This window comes from Mastigoproctus giganteus, chromosome 10 (assembly GCF_048544385.1).
Source record: "Mastigoproctus giganteus isolate SK-2022 chromosome 10, ASM4854438v1, whole genome shotgun sequence".
NCBI classification, from domain to species: domain Eukaryota; kingdom Metazoa; phylum Arthropoda; class Arachnida; order Uropygi; family Thelyphonidae; genus Mastigoproctus; species Mastigoproctus giganteus.
This window is the reverse complement of record NC_143584.1, coordinates 229,667,204-229,690,457: the sequence shown is the minus strand read 5'-3', so window position 1 is coordinate 229,690,457 and position 23,254 is coordinate 229,667,204. Positions and strand designations below refer to the sequence as shown.

At 39.5% G+C, this 23,254-nt stretch overlaps 1 protein-coding gene across 2 annotated transcripts in view; it reads left to right on the top strand.

Moving 5' to 3' along the window:
- Window positions 1-23,254, top strand: part of TTLL1B (Tubulin tyrosine ligase-like 1B) — a 262,941-nt gene that overhangs the window by 228,874 nt on the left and 10,813 nt on the right. For both annotated transcript variants that reach the window (XM_090384144.1, XM_090384143.1), the window contains exon 13: window positions 20,506-20,559. In XM_090384144.1, the coding sequence (XP_090240270.1) occupies window positions 20,506-20,559 (54 nt within the window). The remainder of the gene's footprint in view (window positions 1-20,505; window positions 20,560-23,254) is intronic.

Sequence of the window (23,254 nt, the reverse complement as noted above, 5' to 3'; positions counted from 1 at the left end):
TTGCCTCGATAGCATCAGCAAACATTCTTGCACCCTTTCTATTTAAGTGTATCCCATCCCTGTAGAAGCAGTCTCTCCTGTTAACAAGTACAGACCAGGCTGAAAAAAATTCTACCCCTTGAGCCCTGCACAATCTTTCCAGGGCCGAATTGATTGACAGGGCTCTCATCATATACTCCCTCCTATCATGTCTGGGCAGAATTGCAGACACTTTCAATTTCAACCCTAATTCACGGCTTTTTTTCATCAGTGACCTGTACTTGTCAAGTAATTCCGCCGGTCTCCTACTCTTGTGAATGGTGAAAAAAAAAAAGAAACACAAGAGTGAAAGGGAGGAACAGAACATCAGCTGTCACACTGCAGAAGTAGGATGACATACGTTTGTCTCTCTCATCATGTTATAAAATAACATTTCCATAATAGGGTGCACGTGCAAGTTCCTTGATTGCAATTAATGTCGAAACCCACCTGCGATGGTGGGTTTCGACATTAATTGCTGCTCATACCATGTTCAGCAACAATAGAGTTGTCATTCATCAAGCAAAGTTGGCCTGATGAATAGTCACCTCATACTCAGAGATGCATTCATAAAATCTACAATCTGACTTGCCAATATAGCACACCCCAACAATTAGCATTAGCATTAGTAGTGGCATACGATGCAAGAAAGCAAGCTTATGCAGCATCAGCCAAAAAAAAAAAAAAAAACCCCTACCATTTCACCCCTCCGTTCGTTCCAAATACCTATCCAACTCAGGCTTAAATTTATTAAGGCTGTCAACTTCCACGACAATGGATGGAAGTCTGTTCCACCAATCAACTACCCTCTGGCTAAAGGCAAATTTCTCCACATCTATCCTCGACTTTTCAGGTTATGGTGAATCGTGGCGAGATCCAATATTCCTTACATTTCGAGGGTACAGCTCTAAAACGGTGTTCGCAGGCCGGCCGCTAGTTAGTACACCTGACCGAACCTATTGGTAACTTTCTAGGAGACTTCCGATCAGCTAGTGTATAATCTTGCTGCCTCTACTCTGCCAGATAGTGACTGGAGGGAGTCCGAGTAGTGTGTATGCGGGGAGCATTGTCGAGGCCACGTTATGTCAAGGATCTGGGTATATTCTGACCACGTGTACGCCATATCCAAAAATTTCATTACTTCATACAGCATGTCCCACCCACTTTTTCTTACCATTGAATACACCATGAATTGTCAAACTCACAGAGCAAGCTTACCTGCGAAAAGATCTAAACCTCACAAGCACTTCCTAATTCATTTCACAAATATATGTGGTCTCAATTCTAATCTCAACAATGTCCATTTCCACTTGCAGTCTGCCAAACCCCATGTACTTTTTCTGACAGAATCTCAGTTATCGGTTGATTCAACTACTGCTCAACTCAGATGCCCAAATTATTCGCTGTATGATTCCTTTTGCCTCAAAGGTGGTACTTGTGCATATGTCCGTTCTGGTATTCCCTGTCAGAGACTTGGAAATTTGGAATCTCCTCTCTTTGATCTTCTCTGGCTTAAAATCTCTCTACCTCATTGTGTCAAATTCATCTGTTGTCTCTACCGTTCTCCCAACTCCACTAATCACTTGGAGCTCTTTGACTTCCTCTCTTTGCAACTTGACTTTCTCCAGTCCAACTTTCCTAACAGTGAGGTAATTTTCCTTGGTGATTTTAATGTTCACAACTCCAGCTGGCTTCCATTTTCTAGTCACACCGACCCAGCAGGTCGAGATGCTGAGGCTTTTGCAATTACTAATGACCTTGCACAGATTGTTCATTTACCTACAAGAATACCGGACAGTCCTAATCATACAGCCAATATGCTCAATCTTTTTCTCACAAACAACCCTTCTAAGTACACGGTCGAAGTGAGAGCTCCTTTGGGCACTTCAGATCACAACTTGGTGATTGTCTCTTCTCCAATGGAACCTTTATCTCATGGCTATTCGCAACCTCGTGTTGTTTGGCATTACAAGAATGCAAAATGGGATGACCTGCGAGACTTCTTTTCCTTGGTCGGATTACTGTTTCAAAACTTCTGATGTCAACGTTTGCTCAGATCGTGTCAGTGAAATTATTCTAGCAGGAATGGAATCCTTTATCCCACACTTCACTTTAAAATCTCGTCCTTTATCTAAACCGTGGTTTTCCAATAAATGTGCTAAGGCTGTTCAAGAGAAGAATGTTGCATGTCGTAATTGGCTTGTTTCTAATTCTTCAGTTTTATTTTCTGCCTACACCAAAGCTTGCAACAATTGTAAAGCAGTTATTAATCAGTCCAAACTAGAGTTTGAACAGGCTAAGAGTAGAAAACTTGCTTCTTACCCTAATGGTAGCTGAGCATTTTGGTCTCTTGCCAAAGCTATTGGCCACAACTTTTGCTCATCTCTGCTCCCACCTCTGTCCAAACCAGAAGGTTCTGTTGTCACTTCAGCCAAGGATACAGCTGACCTGCTAGCATCCCATTTTTCTTCCAACTCATGTATTAATGATCTTGGTAAAACACCTCCCACCATTCCCAACACACTCCATTCAGTGCCTCCTGTGGTCTTTCGTCAAAAGGATATCAGAAGGATTTTGATGAATCTTGATGCTAAGAAAGCTCCAGGTCCTGATGGTATTTCTCCACTTGTTCTCAAAACCTGTGCTCCTTAACTTACTCCTATTTTTTGCCGCATTTTTTCACTTTCTTATTCCAAAGGTGTTTTTCCTTCTGCTTAGAAATTTGCTCATATCCAGAAAGTTCCTAAAAAGGGTGACAAATGCCTCCCATCCAATTATCGTCCCATTGCAATTACTTCTACTCTTTCTAAAGTAATGGAGAAATCAATTAACCGTCAACTCTTAAACTACCTAGAAACCTTCCGTCTGATCAACGATCGCCAGTGTGGATTCCGTCAGTGTCGATCCACTGGTGATATTCTGGCTTATGTTACCCATTTATGGACTAATTCAATGGAAAGGTTCGGTGAAACACAAGTAGTTGCTCTTGACATCTCAAAGGCTTTTGATCGTGTTTGGCATAAAGGTCTTCTAAACAAGCTTCCATCTTATGGTTTGCCACCTGTTTTAGTAATTGGTTATCCAGTTTTCTCTCCGATCGCTCACTGAGGGTGATGGTAGATGACTCTCTGTCTTCTAACTTCTCCACTAATGCCGGTGTCCCCCAAGGTTCAGTTCTTTCCCCCACTCTTTTCCTGTTTTATATTAATGACCTTCTTCCATTGACTGGAAATCTTATCCATAGTTTTGCCGATGATAGCACATTGCATTCCACTTTCCACTTTGAGAAACCTTGTCCTGCTCAATCAGCTTCAACTTCTCGAAAATCTCCTACCAATTCCTTAAATGCCGATCTTCAGGTAATTCTCCAGTGGGGCAAAGACAACTTAGTTGATTTCAACCCTTTTAAAACTCAGTCTTGTCTTATATCTCTCAAAAATGGATTCTTCTGCTCCTATGCGTATCTTTAGTGATACTCCGATTTCTAGGCAAAATGATATATCTCTTTTGGGGATTACCCTGACTTCTAATCTCTCTTGGCACAAGCACATTACAAATATTGCTTCCTCTGCATCTAAAAAACTTGGTTTTCTCTTTCGCTTTCTTACTTTTCTTTTTTTGCGTTACTTTTCTTCCAAACAGCTGCTCACTCTGTATAAATCGCAAATCCGCCTTCCCATGGAATATTGTTCCCACATCTGGGGTGGTGCCCCCAAAACCTCTCTCAGGCTTCTTGATTCCATTCAGAAGAGGGCAGTTAGGTTAATTAATGATTCATCTCTAACAGAGTCTCTCCACTCGCTTTCTCATGTTTCTGCTGCATGCCTCTTCTACAGATACTTCCACGGGCACTGTTCTTCTGAATTGGCTTCTATAATTCTCGCTCTTGCTTTCAAAACAGTCCGAACACGTGCCGCCACCTGCCAACATCCATTTACTGTCCAACTTCAGACTCACAGAACCAACTTTTCATCTTCCTCGTTTATTCATTCAACTGCCGTTTTCTGGAACAACCTTCCTCATACGTATTTCCTGAAAATTACAATCTACAGAAGTTCAAGTCCAATGTCAACAAATATTTTCTTTCGTCTTCTCAACCTCCAACCCAAGCACGGTACTAAGTACTATAGGTTCTAATACCTCTCGTGTTTGGGGTTCACATAAAAAAAAAAAAAAAAAAAATCAGTCTTTCCTCAATCTCAATTTATGCCCTCTCAGGTGATTATTCTGAGCAAGAGGAAGAATCCCATCGGCATTCAGCATGCTCAAACCATTCAACGCTTCATACAATCAGATCACCTTGCAGTGCCTAGTCTCCAAACACTGTAATCTGCAAAACTTAAGCCTTTCTACGTAAGCGCAACCCTTTGTTCCATTCATTAATCTTGTTGCCCTTCTCTGTACTCATTCCAACAGCTCTAAATCCTTCCTAAAATGAGGCCTCGAGACCTGTTTACAATACTCAAGGTGTGGCCTGACCATCAATTTATACAAGGGGATAATCACCTCCTTATCCCTGCGAGAAAAATTCCTGTATATCCTGACAAGACACCATGAGCTACTCTTGCAGACCATCTGCACTGCTCAGAAAACTTCATATCTGCCTGAGCGATTACCCCCCAGGTCCTTTTCATTTGCTACCACTGTCAGTGTAGTACCACAGAGTTGATATGTTACTCTGGCGTTACTGCTTCCCATATGTAGTATTTTACATTTGTCAATGTTAAACTTCATTTGCCACCTCTCAGCCCATCTGGTCAACTTTTCTAGATCCTATTGCAGCAGTGTACTGTCATTAACAACCCTGCCAACCTTCGTATCGTCTCCAAACTTAGACATTAAGCCTGATATACCATCATCAATATCACTTATAAATACAGAAAACAACAATGTACCCAACACTGAACCCTGAGGGACTCCACTAATAACATTAGTCCACGAAAAGCAGTGTTCATTGATTACCACTCTCTGTCTTCTCCCACTCAACCATCCCTTTATCCATATCAGCAGTTTGCCTCCAATGCCACACTGCTCCAATTTGTTTACACAGTCTAACATGTGCAACAGTATCAAAAGCTTTTCTAGGATTTTAATTTCCCAGATATGATTTACTAGCCCACTCTTTTTCCCTGTACACTTTTTTATTATACGCATCAGAGTCATTAGGCCTACAACACACTCCTACTGTCAATTTTGATTTCTCCGTGCTTATGTCACACCAAACTGACTCGACACTGCACTGTCCAGCGATGTCGACTGGCTGCACTTCCTTGGATTTTATGTGTTTCTTAAATAAGAGCAGCATAACCCCTCCCCCCTTCCTATTCTGTCTATCCTTCCTATACACATTGTACTCCCCAAATTCCAGTTTGGCCTTCCTTATATCTGTGTGACACCACGGCTCTGATATCCCAACAATATCTGCCTTTGATGTTTTGACCAACACCTCAAATTCATCAAATTTATTTATCGAACTACTAGCATTGGTGTACACGAAAGTATACATGCACCTGTTCCTATCCTTAGCTACCCTAATACAGCCCATTTATTTTCTTGTTCCGCAATGGCTCCAAGCAGTCTCTGAAATCCCCTTCATCTGTTTTCTAGTCTGCAGCTCATTCCAATAGAAGCAGTGCAAGAATCACTTTCACATCTGCCAGCGGCTGCTGTTAATGTATTAGTCCGTGTATCCTCCCAGCGAAGCTAGCTATTTTCCAACCCACCTAACACTGCTTTGATAGTATCAGCAAATATTCTTGCACCCTTTTCTATTTAAGTGTATCCCATCCCTGTAGAAGCAGTCTCTCCTGTTAACAAGCACAGCCCAGGCTGAGAAAAATTTTACCCCTATTCATCTGTGGATATATCAGAGATACGCAGGATCATATGAAATAATTATAACTTGTGATATAAGAACTGATTCTGAATGATAAATTTATAACATGAAAGTATTTAAGTATTTTTATCTTTGTGAGGTTTTTTTTTTTTTTTTTAAAAAGTAATATAAAAAATTATGTAAAAGATATGTTTTTTTATTTTTTTTTGTTAAAGTTATAATTTTTTATGAAAGTTAAAATGAATCAGAAATGTTTTCAGAAAGAAGTATTTTCAGTGTTTGGTAAAATAATTTGAAAATAAATAATTTTTTTTGAAACCAAATTTGTTTATTGCATTTATTCCAAGAAAATCACACAGCATAAATTAATTTTAAATAATTTTTTTAAATATAAAATTTGTTTCTGTCCTCATTACAAAATAAAAAAAAACAAGAATGGCATTAAAAATGCACAATTATATACTATATTTTGTGTTTATTCCAAGTCACACAAACACGTCAAGCTTGTCGCAGACACTTTTGCAGGTATAATTGGCAAGAACTTGAGGGGTCCTTGAGGATGTCACAGACATTCTCTCAGATATGCCAGACAAGCTGTACTTGCTGCCTGGGAATCTAAAATGCTGACGGAACTGATATTTGGGTGACACCCAAGTCAAGTGGATCCAATTTTAGCGAAGTCTGGATGGTCTGTGACAACCAAACCCTCTGCTTTCACCTTCATGATGGTGGGACTGTTAGTAATTCTGGGTATAACCTCAATGCACAAGCACATGTTGGGTGACCACCCAGGTGTGTACCAACGTAATCAGGAGTCGAGGTGTGGCACCCACACCACATGGAGGATTGCCACGCCTCTATGTTATCAGGCAGTACTAGGTGGTAGATGACTCTCATCAACTGGTGCAATACCACCACTTTGCTTATTGGAGGCTTGAAGTGGTGGAACCCATGTTTAGTCTCTAGAGCTAAGTTCCGGTCAACCCTTCCCTATCTCTTCCATCATGCAGTATAATTGATGACTTTTGAGGTTATGATGAACATCGTAGCAAGATCCAATTTTCCTTACATTTCAAGGGTACTGCTCTAAAATGGTGTTCGCTAGTTAGTACACCGGACCGAACCAATTGGTAACTCACTAGGAGGTTTCCGGATCAGCTAGTGTATAATTTTGCTACCTCTACTCTGCCAGATAGTGATTGAAGGGAGTCCGAGTAGTGTGTATGCGGGGAGCATTGTCGAGGCCACATTATGTCAAAGATCTCAGTATATTCTTACCATATGTACGCCATATCCAAAAATTTCATTACTTCACAGCATGTCCCACCCACTCTTTCTTACTATTGAATACACCATGAATTGTCAAACTAATAGAGTAAGCTTATCTGCGAAAAGATCTAAACCTCCCAAACACTATCTAGTTCATTTCACAAATATACGTGGTCTCAATTCTAAACTCAATGATGTTCATTTCCACTTGCAGTCTGTCAAACCCCATGTACTTTTTCTGACAGAATCTCAGTTATCGGTTGATTCACTAATGCTCATCTCAGTTACCCAAACTATTCGCTGTATGATTTCTTTTGCCTCAAAGGTGGTACTTGTGCATATGTCCGTTCTGATATTCCCTGCCAGACACTTGGCAATTTGGAATCTCCTGTCTTTGATCTTCTGTGGCTTAAAATCTCTCTACTTCATTGGGTCAAATTCATCTGTAGTCTCTACCGTTCTCCCAACTCCACTAATCATTTGGAGCTCTTTGACTCCCTCTCTTTGCAACTTGACTTTCTCCAGTCCAACTTTCCTCACAGTGAGGTAATTTTCCTTGGTGATTTTAATGTTCACAACTCCAGCTGGCTTCCGTTTTCTAGTCACACCGACCCAGCTGGGCGAGTTGCTGAGGCTTTTGCAATTACTAATGACCTTACACAGATTGTTCATTTACCTACAAGAATAAGAATGCTGGACAATCCTAACCATACAACTAACACGTTTGATCTTTTTCTCACAAACAATCCTAAGTACATGGTCGAAGTGAGAGGTCTTTTAGGCACCTCAGATCACAACTTGGTGATTGTCTCTTCTCCAATGGAGACGTTCTCATGACTATTCCCAACCTCCTATTGTTTGGCATTGCAAGAATCCAAAAACGAATGACCTGCGAGATTTCTTTTCTTCTTTTCCTTGGTCGGATTACTGTTTCAAAACTTCTGATGTCAACTTATGCTCAGATCATGTCAGTGAGATTATTCTTGCAGGTATGGAATCCTTTATCCCACACTCCACTTTAAAATCTTGTCCTTTATCTAAACCTTGGTTTTCCAATAAATGTGCTAAGGCTGTTCAAGAGAAGAACGTTGCATATCGTAATTGGCTTGTTTCTAATTCTTCAGTTTCATTTTCTACCTACACCAAAGCTCGCAACAATTGAAAAGCAATTATTAATCAGTCCAAACTGGAGTTCAAAGAGCTTCTTGCTCTTCGAACTTGCTTCTTGCCCTAATGGTAGCCGAACATTCTAGTCTCTTGCCAAAGCTATTGGCCACAATTTTTGCCCATCTCTGCTCCCACCTCTGTCAAAACCAGGTGGTTCTGTTGTAACTTCAGCCAAAGATAAAGCTGACCTGCTAGCCTCCCATTTTTCTTCCAACTCATGTATTAATGATCTTCGTAAAACACCTCCCACCATTCCCAACAAGTTCCATTCAATGCCTCCTGTGGTCTTCCGTCAAAAGGATGTCCGAAGGATTTTGACGAATCCTGATTTTTTTTTTTTTTTTTTATGTAACCCCCAAACACGAGAGGTATTAGAACCTATAATACTTAGTACTGTGCTTGGAGTTGGAGGTTGAAAAGACGAAAGAAGATATTTGTTGACATTGGACTTGAACTTCAGTAGACTAATTTTCAGAAAATACGTATGAAGAAAGGTTGTTCCAGAAAACGGCAGTTGAGTGAATTAATGAGGAAGATGAAAAGTTGGTTCTGTGAGTTTGAAGTTGTACAGTAAATGGATGTTGGCTGGTGGCGGCAGGTATTCGGACTGTTTTGAAAGAGAGAGTGGGATTATAGAAGCCTAATTCAAAAGAACAGTGCCCATGGAAGTATCTGTAGAAGATGCATGCAGCAGAAACAGTACGTCTATGAGACAGCAGGTGGAGAGACTCTGTTAGAGATGAATCATTAATTAACCTAATTACCTTCTTCTGAATGGAATCAAGAAGCCTGAGAGAGATTTTGGGGGCACCACCCTAGATGTGAGAGCAATATTCCATGGTAGGGCATATTTGTGATATAGTAGGGCGGATTTGCGATTTATACAGAGTAAACTACTGTTTGGAAGAAAAGAAACACCAAGAGCGAAAGAGAAAAGCTTGTTTTTTAGATGCAGAGGAAGCAATATTTGTAATGTGCTTGTGCCAAGAGAGATTAGAAGTCAGGGTAATCCCCAAATGAGATATATCATTTTGCCTAGAAATCGGAGTGTCACTAAAGATAAGCATTGGAGCAGAAGAATCCTTTTTTGCGAGATATAAGACAAGACTGATTTTTAGAAGGGTTGAAATCAACTAAGTTGTCATTTCCCCACTGGAGAATTACCTGAAGATCGGTATTTAAGGAATTGCAGATGTTTGAGAAGTTGAATGTGATTGAACAGGGCAAGGTTTCTCAAAATGGAAAGTGGAATGCAATGTGCTATCATCAGCAAAACTATGGATAGGATTTCCAGTCAATGGAAGAAGGTCATAAATATACAAGAAGAAAAGAGTGGGGGAAAGAACTGAACCTTGGGGGACACCGGCATTAGTTGAGAATATAGAAGACAGAGAGCCATCTACCATCACCCTCAGTGAGCGATCAGAGAGAAAACTGGATAACCAATTGCTAAAAACAGTTATCAGACCATAAGATGGAAGCTTGTTTAGAAGACCTGTATGCAAGACACAATCGAAAGCCTTTGAGATGTCAAGAGCAGCTACCTGTGTTTCACCGAATCATTCCATTGAATTAGTCCATAAATGGGTAACATAAGCCAGAACATCACCAGTGGATTGACACTGACGGAATCCATACTGGCGATCGTAGATCAGATGGAAGGTTTCTAGGTAGTTTAAGAGTTCGTTGTTAATTGATTTCTCCATTACTTTAGAAAGAGTAGAAGTAATTGCAATGGGACGATAATTGAATGGGAGGGATTTGTCACCCTTTTTAGAAACTTCCGGGATATGAGCAAATTTCCAAGCAGAAGGAAAAACACGTTTGGAATAAGAAAGTGAAAAAAAGGCAGCAAAGAATAGGAGTAAGTTCAGGAGCACAGGTTTTGAGAACAAGTGGAGAGAGAAATTCCATAGGGACCTGGAGCTTTCTTAGCATCAAGATTCGTCAAAATCCTTCTGACATTCTTTTGACGGAAGACCACAGGAGACATTGAACGGAGCATGTTGGGAATGGTGGGAGGTGTTTTACCATGATCATTAATATATGAGTTGGAAGAAAAATGGGATGCTAGCAGGTCAGCTTTATCCTTGGCTGAAGTGACAACAGAACCATCTGGTTTGGACAGAGGTGGGAGCAGAGATGAGCAAAAGTTGCGGCGAATAGCTTTGGCAAGAGACCAGAATACTCGGCTACCATTAGTGCAAGAAGCAAGTTTTCTACTCTTAGCCTATTCAAAATGTAGTTTGGACTGATTAATAACTGCTTTACAATTGTTGCGAGCTTTGGTGTAGACAGAAAATAAAACTGAAGAATTAGAAACAAGCCAATTACGATATGAAACATTCTTCTTTTGAACAGCCTTAGCACACTTATTGGAAAACCAAGGTTTAGATAAAGGACGAGATTTTAAAGTGGAGTGTGGGATAAAGGATTCCATTCCTGCAAGAATAATTTCACTGACACGATCTGAGCAAACGGTGACATCAGAAGTTTTGAAACAGTAATCCGACCAAGGAAAAGAAGAAAAGAAATCTCGCAGGTTATCCCATTTTGCATTCTTGTAATGCCAAACAACATGATGTTGGGAATAGTCACGAGATAAAGGCTCCATAGGAGAAGAGACAATCACCGAGTTGTGATCTGAAGTGCCTATAGGACCTTTCACTTCGACCATGTACTTAGGATTGTTTGTGGGAAAAAGATCAAGCGTGTTGGCTGTATGGTTAGGATTGTCTGGCATTCTTGTATGTAAATGAACAATCTGTGTAAGGTCATTAGTAATTGCAAAAACCTCAGCATGTCGACTAGCTGGGTCAGTGTGACTAGAAAACGGAAGCCAGCTGGTGTTTGAACATTAAAATCACCAAAGAAAATTACCTCCCTGTTAGGAAAGTTAGACTGGAGAAAGTCAAGTAGCAAAGAGAGGAAGTCAAAGAGATCCAAGCGATTAGTGGAGTTGGGAGAACGGTAGAGACAATGGATGAATTTGACAAAATGAGGTAGAGAGATTTTAAGCCAGAGAAGATCATAGAGAGTAGATTCCAAATTGCCAAGTCTCTGACAAGGAATATCAGAATGGACATATGCACAAGTACCACCTCTGAGGCGAAAGGATTCATACAGCGAATATTTTGGGCATCTGAAATGAGCAGTAGTTGAATCAACCGATAACTGAGATTCTGTCAGAAAAAGTACATGGGGTTTGGCAGACTGCAAGTAGAAATGGACATCTTTAAGATTAGAATTGAGACCATGTATATTTGTGAAATGAATTAGGAAGTGCTTGTGAGGTTTAGATCTTTTTTGCAGATAAGCTTGCTCTATTAGTTTGACAATTCATGGTGTATTCAATGGTAAGAAAAAGTGGGTGGGACATGCTGTATGAAGTAATGAAATTTTTGGATATGGCGTACACATGGTAAGAATATACCCAGATCCTTGACATAACGTGGTCTCGACAATGCTCCCCGCATATACCCTACTCGGACTCCCTCCAGGCACTATCTGGCAGAGTAGAGGTAGTAAGATTATGCACTAGCTGATCCGGAAGCTTCCTAGAGAGTTACCAATAGGATAGGTCCAGTGTACTAACTAGCACCCGGCCTGTGAACACTGTTTTAGAGCTGTACCCTCAAAATGTAGGGAATATTGGATCTCGCCATGATGTTCATCATAACCTCAAAAGTCGTCAATCATACTGCTTGATGGAAAAGATAGGGAAGGGTTGACTGGAACTTAGCTCTAGAGACTAAACATGGGTTCCACCACTTCAAGCCTCCAATAAGCCAAGTGGTGGTATTGCACAGGTTGATGAGAGTCATCTACCATCTAGTACTGCCTGATAACATAGAGGGGCGGCATTCCTTCATGTGGTGTGGGCGCCACACCTCGACCCCTGCTTACGTTGGTGCACACCTGGGTGGTCACCCAACATGTGCTTGTGCATTGAGGTTATATCCAGAATTACAAACAGTTCTACTATCGTGAAGGTGCAAGCAGAGGATTTGGTTGTCACAGACCCTCCGGACTTCGCCAAAATTGGGTCCACTTGACTTGGGTGTCACCCGAATATCAGTTCCGTGAGCATTTTAGATTCCTAGGCATCAAGTACAGCTTGTCTGGCATATCTGAGAGAATGTCTGTGACATCCTCAAGGACCACCACTAAGAAATGCTGATGCCAAGAAAGCTCCAGGTGCTGATGGTATTTCTCCACTTGTTCTCAAAACCTGTGCTCCTGAACTTACTCCTCTTTTTGCCGCCTTTTTTCACATTCTTATTCCAAAGTTGTTTTTCTTTCTTCTTGGAAATTTGCTCATATCCAGCCAGTTCCTAAAAAGGGTGACAAATCCTTCCCATCCAATTATCGTCCCATTGCAATTACCTTTAGTCTTTCTAAAGTAATGGAGAAATCAATTAACCGCCACCTCTTAAACTACCTAGAAACCTTCCATCTGATCTACGATTGCCAGTATGGATTCCGTTAGTGTTGATCCACTGGTGATATTCTGGCTTATGTTACCCATTTATGGATTAATACAATGGAAACGTTTGGTGAAACTCAAGCAGTTTCTCTCGACATCTCAAAGGCTTTCGATCGTGTTTGGCATAAACATCTTCTAAACAAGCTTCCGTCTTATGGTTTGCCTACTGGTTTTTGTAATTGGTTATCCAGTTTTCTCTCTGATCGCTCACTGAGGGTGATGGTAGATGGCTCTCTGTGTTCTAACTTCTCCACTAATGCCGGTGTCCTCCAAGGTTCAGTTCTTTCCACCACTCTTTTCCTCTTGTATATTAATGACCTTCTTCCATTGACTGGAAATGCTATCCATAGTTTTGCCAATGATAGCACATTGCATTCCACTTTCCATATTGAGAAACCTTGCCCTGCTCAATCAGCTTCAACTTTTTGAAAATCTCCTACCATTTCCTTAAATTATGATCTCCAGGTAATTCTCCAGTGGGCAAAGACATTTTTGTTGATTTCAATCCTTTAAAACTCAGTCTTGTCTTATATCTCGCAAAAAGGATTCTTCTGCTCCTATACTTATCTTTGGTGACACTCCGATTTCTAGGCAAAATGATATATCTCTTTTGGGGATTACCCTGACTTCTAATCTCTCTTGGCACAAGCACATTACAAATATTGCTTCCTCTGCATCTAAAAAACTTGGTTTTCTCTTTCGCTCTCGGCATTACTTTTCTTCCAAACAGCTGCTCACTCTGTATAGATTGCAAATCCGCCGTGCCATGGAATATTGTTGCCACATATTGTTGCCACTGTGGTGATGCCCCCAAAACCTCTCTCAGGCTTCTTGATTCCATTCAGAAGAGGGCAGTTAGGTTAATTAATGACTCATCTCTAACAGCGTCTCTGCACTTGCTGTCTCATAGACGTACCGTTTCTGCTGCATGCCTCTTCTACACATATTTCCATGGGCACTATTCTTCTGAATTGGCTTTTATAATTCCCGCTCTCTCTTTCAAAACAGTCTGGACATGTGCCGCCACTAGCCAACATCCATTTACTGTCCAACTTCAAACTCACAGAACCAACTTTTCATCTTCCTCGTTTATTCATTCAACTGCCATTTTCTGGAACAACCTTCCTTCATACGTATTTCCTGAAAATTACAGTCTACAGAAGTTCAAGTCCATTGTCAACAAATATCTTCTTTCAACTTCTGAACCTCCAAGCCAAGCACGGTACTAAGTACTATAGGTTCTAATACCTCTTGTGTTTGGAGTTTATATTAAAAAAGAATTTAAAAAAAGGACTTTCTACTTTTGAGGCTAAAACATTTATGGAACTGATATTCAAGTGCCACTTGTGAGTCAAGTGAACTGAATTTCAGTGAAGTCCAGTCATTCACTGATAACCAAATCCTCTGTGTACACTTCCACACTTCCCTGGATGTACCCTCATGTGCAAGTACTGGAACACTGCATTAGTATATAATGTATACTACAGGCGAGTGGCAACCACTCGCGTGTGAGCCAACATAAGCAGGTGTCTAGATGTGGTGACCACATCACATAGAGGAATGCCACCCTTTCCCCTTATCACCAGGCAATGCTAGTTGGTAGATGACTCACATCACCCAATGCTGTACTGCCATTCGAGGCTTAATATAGTGAAATCTTTGTTTAGTCTCCAGAGTAAAGGTCCAGCAATCACCTTCTCTTTTATCATGCAGTATGAATGATGTCTTTTGAAGTTATGATGAGCATCATGGTGAGACCAATATTCCTTGCATATCAAGGATACAATTCTAAAATGATTTTTGAAGGCCAGCCTCTAGACAGTCCAATGGAATAAACCTATTAGTAATGCTGCAGGACATCTAAATCAGCTAATGTATAATCTTGCTTCCTCTACTCTGCTTGATAGTGAATGGAAAGAGTCCAAGTGGTAGAGGAGATTCTTGAGGCCACATTAGCATTAGTAGAGGCATATGATGCAAGAAAGCAAGCTTATGCAGCATCACCCAAAATAAACCACTCCCATTTCACCCCTCCGTTCGTTTGAAATACCTGTCCCATTCGTTTGAAATACCTGTCCAGCTGAGCCTTAAATTTATTTAGGCTATCAACTTCCACAACAAGGGATGGAAGTCTGTTCCACCAACCAACTACCTGCTGGCCTAACCATTGCCTTATACAAGGGAATTATCACCTCCTTATACCTGCTAGAAAAATTCCTGTATATCATTGACAAGACACCATGAGCTACCCTTGCAGCCCGTCTGCACTGCCCAGAAAACTTCATATCTGCCTGCAAAATTACAACCAGGTCCTTTTCATTCTCTACCACTGTCAGTGTAGTAGCACAGAGTTGATATGTTGCTCTGAGGTTACTGTTTCCCATATGTAATACTTTACATTTGTCAATGTTAAACTTCATTTGCCACCTCTCAGCTCATCTGCTCAACCTTTCCAGATCTTGTTGCAGCAGCAGCATAGCATCAGTAGTGTCCTTAACAACCCTGCCAACCTTTGTATCGTCTGCAAACTTGGACATTCAGCTTGATATATACCATCATCAGTATCATTTATAAATACAGAAAACAACAATGGACCCAACACTGAACCCTGAGGGACTCCACTAATAACATTAGTCCACGATGAGCAGTGTCCATTGATTACCACTCTCTGTCTTCTCCCCCTCAAGCACCCCTTTATCCATAGCAGCAATTTGCCTCCAATGCCACACTGCTCCAATTTGTGCAGCAGTCTTCCATGTGCAACAGTATCAAAAGCCTTTCTAAGATCCAAGTATATAATATAAAAGTTATTCCCTGCATCCAATTCTTTTGTGACTGCATCATAGTATCCAATCAAATTGGTCAGGTAAGACTTCCCCTTAACAAAACCATGCTGTGGCCGAGCTATAACTGAAGTCTTGGCTAGATGATCCTGCAGTGCTTCTTTAACCAGTGCCTCCATTAATTTTCCTGGAACAGAAGTTAAACTCCCAGGTCTATAATTACTCGTGTCAGCCTTTAATCCTCCTTTGGGAATTGGGGTCACATTTGCACATCTCCAGTCTGTGGGTACTTCCCCTGAGTCCAAGGAAATGCTCATAATTATGGCTAAGGGTTTGCTTACTTCCTTTGCTGCCTCCTTTAATATAACTGGATAGATACCATCCACCCCAGGTGCCTTTCTTGTGTTTATCTTCAACAATTTCTCCTCCACTTTAGTCTCAGTTATTACAAGATTCTCTAGCTTACTGCCAGAGTTGAATACACCTCTAGCATTCCCCTCGCTGAATAACTCCTGATGTGTGAATGTCGACGCAAAATATTCATTTAGTTTGTTAGCTACCTGAGAAGAATCATCAACAGTTGACCCATCGATATCAAGTGGACCAATCTGATTCATCCCCTTCCTTCTAGAGTTTACATAAGTAAAGAACTCTTTGCTGTTTTTCTTCGCATCCCTTGCCAAGGATCTCTCGTTATCTGCCTTCGCCTGCCTAACCTCCTTTGTAACTTGGTTACAGATCAACTTGTATCTATCATAGGCATCCGTGTCACGTGTTAATTTGTATGTATCCCATGCATTTTTCTTCTCTGCCATATGCCTCATTAGTTCATCTGACAACCATTTAGGCCTAAACCTTGAACAATATTTCTTAGTTGGTATGTAAATCCTAGTAGCTTCCAAGATAAGTTCTTTGAATGCCTCCCATTTTGAATTTGCTGTTGGTAACATCATCAGTTGGTCCCACTGTATAGAATTTAAATAGTGTCTCAGTCCATCGTAGTCGCCTTTACAAAAGCAATAACCCTTCCCTTTACCCTTAATGGTAGTTGCCACTTTGAGTAAATTCCACTTCAGCACACTATGATCACTGCCACCTAGTGGTTCGTTTATCTGCAGATTCTTAATGCATGAAGAATCAATACTGATAATCAAATCAAGAGTATTACTCCCTCTAGTTGCCTCCCGAACATGCTGATGTAGAAAACAATCATCCAATAAATCCACAAAAGCCTTGCTAGTGTGTGAGTGATCAGCCCCCAAATTCCAGTCTATATCTGTGAAATTAAAATCCCCCATTATAAGACTCTCTGATTTACTGGCCCACTCTATTTCCCTGTACAGTTTCTTATTATACTCATCAGAGTCATCTGGCCTATAGCACACTCCTACTCTCAATTTTGATCTCCCAATGCTTATGTCACACCAAACTGACTCGACACTGCACTGTCCAGCGATGTCAACTGGCTTCACTTCCTTGGATTTTATGTGTTTCTTAACTAATAGCATAACCCCTCCTCCCTTCCTATCCTGTCTATCCTTTCTGTAGACATTGTACTCCCCAAATTCCAGTTCTGCATTCCTTATATCTGTGTGACACCACGTCTCTGATATCCCAACAATATCTGCCTTTGACGTTTTGAGCAATACCTCAGGTTCATCAAATTTAGATTGCTGGAACAAATTTCCATCTGTCGTTGTAGAAATTGATAGCTTAAATAAGTTCAAGGCAGAACTATACAAACATTTGGAGCAAGTGGATGGCTGAAATTAGAAGATTTGTTTTTTTTTTGCTGATGCTATATAAGCATGCTTTCTTGTATCATGTTCCTTTACTAATGCTAATGCTTCTTGAAAGGGTTTGAAGATATGCAACTGAAGTGGTAAGATCAGCAGTAGGACAACCATATGAGGAAAGACTCCAATTATGTGGGTTACAGAGCTTGGCAATCACACACCTCAGAGGTTACTTGATTCAGCTTGATAAGGCTCTGAGAGGGATTAATAAAATGAATGAAGGTGGAATTCTCACTAATATAAGGAATTCCAGAACAAGGGGAGTCATAAATTCAAATTACAGGGTTTGTAATCACAGGTTTAGATTAGATTGTATGAAGGTTTCTTTTGTCTAGCGAGTCATTAATTGCTGGAACAAGTCACCATCGCAAGTAGTTAGAATAGACAGTTTGAATAAATTCAAAGTGCAACTAGATAACGATTTGTGTGAGAATGGAAGCATATAATTTGCATTTGCCAGTGCAGCAAAAGCCTGTAGCTTCCTTGCACAATATGATGAATATTATTACTACAGAATGATTATTTCGATTACAAAAATCTTACTTGTTAATATTTATTCTTTATAATTATATATGTAATAGATCGTGAGTTAGTGAACAGTTAGCTATTAGTAAACATCATGTAAAGATTAATTTTAACAGTTTAAACAATTTGTAAATCAGTCAGTAATTTCGTTAATGAGATTAAATTTAATAAAATGAAATAAAATTCAACTTAAGGAAATGGATAGCCATTAGTACAGTACTTACATTCCTGTAATGCTGCCCTTGCCGTGTCACCAACAGCCTCTCATATCAAGACAGTGGTTAAAATTAATTATATTTATATTTATATATTCTATAATGTACACTCAGACTATCAATTTTTGAATAAGATGTTTGGATTAACATATAACTACTAAAGGATAAATATTAACAAGTAAGAAATCTACAATCTAATGAAGTCACCATAATTTACCAGTTATGCTGTTTTTACAGTCACTGAAGAAGTGGTACAGGAAGTACCACAAAGAACAATCTGAGAATAATCTTTAATTCTTTTAGAAATTAAATGCAGATTACGCTCTTCACAATTTTGAAATACTCATTTTGATACTTTTCCACATGAAAATCTGCTGTACAAAGGAAGTAGTGTAACATTGGGAGCAAGTTTAGTGTTATGGATAAAGGGATAGTTGAGTGGAAAAAGGCAGAGAGTGATTATTAATGGGTGCTGCTCTTGGACTAATGTTATTTGGGAAGTCCCAAATAACATTAGTGCTAGAGCTTTTTTTTTTTGTTAATATTGATAACAAAAAAATTGTTATAAATATTTATAACAAATTTAAAAGCTTGGCAGAGTGGTTAAGTTAGATATTGGGATATGATGGTGCAACAAGACCTACAAAAATTTGCCAAATGGAATGAGTAGTGGCAGCTGAGGTTTAACAGTGATAAATGCAAAGCTGCATAGAAGCAGCAGTAATCCCAGAATGTATAATTCTGAGATAATTGTCCAGTCTAACCTGAAGTTTTCTGAGCAATGTCGATTGGCTGCTTGTGACATCTCATGGGGTACTGTCAAGGACATACAGGAATTTTGCCAGCAAGGACAAGGAGTGATTATTCCACTGTATAAAGCAATGGTTAGACTGATCTTGATGAGTTCTGCATACATATCTGGAAATCCCATTTTAAGGAAGATGTAGATCTCTTGGAATGGGTGCAAAAAAAAAAAGCAATCGAGGACAGAAAATGGTACTCTTGCCATAAAAGACTTCAGTTCTGCATCTGGGAACTAGGCACCTGCAAAGAGATCTGCAATCACCCTTCCTTAATTTAAATTGAGGAAGGGTGATTGCAGGATAGATGTGTAGAAATTTTATTTTCAGCCGGTGGTTAGTTGATTGTTTGAACAAACTTCCATTTGGTATTGTTGTTGGCCAAATTGTGCCTTATATTGACTTACACCACACATACACACAGTGATGCATGTGAACTTTGTTTTCCTATCTGTAAATCTAAAATAATAACACTGTAGATTTTATGGAGCCATAATAATGGTGGAATTAGTGACACTTCTTCCAGTAGCCAAAGTACACTACAAAGCATCAGTTAAAGAACCACTACTGCCTAATGTAACCTTCTTTATTGCAGCTCCCATCTTTACCACTGGCAATGGTTCCTGTGTGTGTGTGTGTGTGTGTGTGTGTGTGTGTGTGTGTGTGTGTGTGTGTGTGTGTGTGTGTGTGTGTGTATGTGTGTGTGTGCACTCAACTCAGCACAGGTGCAGAAGTGTAACTAGAAATTTTGATATCTATGGCCAAAATTCTTAGAATATCAGAAATGTGGCTTTGTGTTCATAAATATAATTAAATTTTTAAGTAAAATTATTATTAAATTATTGTTTGTAAAATAATACTTTTATACAAAAGTGACAGGTTTTTTGTAATAATTAATTTTAATAATAATGAATGGCATATTTTAAAAATAAATTATGGGTTCAGTTTATTCTAAGTCTTTAACTCCATTTGGCACCTGTAGCTATGGCCATCCTCAGTTTTGGTTTCATTTCTGAAATAGTTTGTAACTTGAAAAATTTGATTCAGTTTACTATTATTGAATTGAAATGTTGTTGGGAATCACTTCTTTGTTAACCCTTCTGACTACTGTGCCATGCAGAGCAGGTTATTGTTAATATGTATAACATTTTGATCAATAAACTGATTTATTATTATTTAGGATTTTTGAATCGCAAACTCCCATATTTCCATGAACCTTTTAATCAGTCATCATTACAGTGTAACTCTTTTTGTTATTGCATTTATTCCACTGCTGATGAAAGTGCCTAGCATAATTAATTGTAATAAAATGTTGTATTGTATACTGTGTTAAAGTGTTGATTTTTCTTCATTAGGTTAAGCATAACCATAAAATAATAATTTAATTTCTGAAAATGGGGAAAAAAATTAATCCTACCCCATGTTGATTTTTGGTGTGCATGTCTTTAAGATATAATATGCTTATTTGTTTGGTAGGCATAAGGCAAAACTTATAGCTTCCCCTATATATAATTATAAGTAATAAGTAATATAATTTTTAAAATAATATATTTTTTAAATTATATATTTAAAAATGATATAAAATTAATATATATATTTTTTATTAATAGTGCAAGATGGAATAAAATACCAGACAAGTCAACACTAGGCAATTTTGAAATACTGTAAGTTTATATATATAGTTGTATTAACATATGGCTTACCTAACTTTATGCAAACAAAGTTAATTTTTAAATAAACATCATATACTCAAACCATTCAAAGGCCTGCTTAAATATACTAACATGTTAGAAAATTTAATCATTTAGTCATAATAAGCAGATCCTTGCATTAGTACATACAGAACTTTCTTCCATTATTTCTTATTCTTTAACAATTGCAGCTGGGTGCATGATGGAAACAAATAGGTTTCAGAAAACAAAAATGTATGCCCACGTTTGGGATGGATAGAGAGCAAATAATGTTTACTAGTGCATATTAGCATTAGCATTAATTGTGGCATATGATGCAAGAAAGCAAGCTTATATAGCATCAGCCAAAAAAAAAAAAAAAATTCCCATTTCACCTATCCAATCAATCCAAAATTTTGTCCACGTCTTCCTTGAATCTATTTAAGCCATCAATTTCCACAGTGACAGATGGAAGTTTATTCCAACAATCAACGACTCGCTGGCTAAAAACAAATTTACACACATCAATTCTGCAAGTCTTTCCTCAATTTTAATTTATGCCCCCCTCAACTGTAACCTGAGTAAGAGGAAGAATACCATCAGCGTTGTGCTTGCTCAAACCATTCACACTTATACACCTCAATCAGATTGCCTCGCAGGAGCCTAGTCTCCAGAAGCTGCATTGTATAACATAAGCCTTTCTTGGTAAGAGCACCCCTTTGTTGGGTAAAGTGCCTGCCTGGCTACCCAAAGGTCGCGGGTTCGAATCCCGCCTCGGGCTTGGATCAAAGTACTGCAAAAACCTTGGGAGGTGCACTATGGCCACAGAAGCCGGTGCGCCAACAACTACCAACCCCTTTGTTCCCCTAACCAATCTCATTACCCTTCTCTGTATTCATTCCAGCAGCTCTACATCCTTCCTAAAATGAGGCCTCCAGATCTGTATGCAGTACTCAAGGTGTGACCTGACTAAACCTTGCCTTATATAAGGGGATACTTATCCCTGCTGTCAAAGTTCCTGTATATCATTGACAAGACCCAAGCTCTCTGGCAGCCTGTCTGTACTGCTCTGAAAACTTCATATCTTACTGCACAATTACTCCCAGGTCTTTTTCATTCTCCACGATCCTGAGTGTAGTACTGCAAAGTTGGTACATTACTTTGGGGTTACTTCTATCCATGTGCAGTACTTTGCATTTGTTAATGTTAAACTGCATACCAATGTTAAAATTCCAACTCTTAGTCTAGCTGCTCAACTTTTCTAGATAATGTTGGAGCAGCGTACCGTCATGAGTGTCATTAACAACACTGCCAATCTTTGTACCATCTGCAAACTTGGACATTAAGCCTGATATACTTTCATCATATCATTGATAAATATAGAAAACAACAATGGTCCCAACACCGAACCATGAGGGACTCAACTAATAATTTTAGTCCACAAAAAATAGTGTCTGTTCATTACCACTCTCTGTCTTCTCCCACTCATGCAGCCCTTTATACATAGCAATACTGTCCCAATTTGTACAGCAGTCTTTTATGTGCAACAGTATCAAAAGCATTCCTGAAATCCAAATAAAGGTAGGTCCCAATTTACTCTGCGGTTACGTTCCACGTCCTCAGGTTCGTTAGCTGAAGTAGCATAAATTAAGGAAGAATTATAATGTATTTAAATGAGATAGGTTCCTTCACTATGAAAATTGAACCATAAGAGTTAATAGAATTACTTAACAACTACAGGTCAATGTTAATAAAAAGCCATGAGATTGGGTTGAATTTGAAAGTGTCTGCAATTCTGCCTAGAAACGATAGGAGGGTATATAGGATGAGAGCCTAGTCGATCAATTCGTCCCTGGAGAGATTGTGGAAGGCTCAAGGTGTAGAATTTTTCTGAGCCTGGTCTATGCTTGTTAACAAGAGAGACTGCTTATACAGGGATGGGATACACTTAAATAGAAAGGGTGTTTGTTTGTTTGTTTGTTTGTTTGTTATTTGGTTTTTAGGAGCATTAGCAACTAAGGCCATATTGCTTCGGGGATATGCGGTGGTCATTCCCTGACCTTTCCGCATCCTCCGTATTTGGTGGTCATGGGCTCAAACCCCGGTCTAATCAAGAAGCGTGTGCTACACACTGCTGCTCCTGCCCACCTGGCTGTGGAGGCGCCTAGAAAGGGTGCAAGAATATTTGCTGATGCTATCGAAGCAGTGTTAGGTGGGTCAGAAAACTGCTAGCTTGGAGGGGATACATGGACTATTAGATTAACAGTAGCTGCTGTCAAAGGTGAAAGTGATTCTTGCACTGCTTCAATTGGAATGAGCAGCAGCCTGGAAAATAAGGTGCAGGGGATTTCAGAGACTGCTGGGAGTCATTGCGGAACAAGAAAATAAATGGGCTGTATTAGGGTAGCTAAGGATAGGAACAGGTGCATGTATACACCAATGCTAGTAGTTTGGTAAATAAATTTGATGAATTTGAGGTGATGGTCAAAACATCAAAGGCAGATATTGTTGGAATATCAGAGACATGGTGTCACACATATATAAGGAATGCAGAACTGGGATTTGGGTCGTACAATGTGTACAAGAAGGATAGACAGGATAGGAAGGGAGGAGGGGTTATGCTGCTGTTAGTTAAGAAACACATAAAATCCAAGGAAGTACAGCCTGTCGACATGGCTAGACAGTGCAG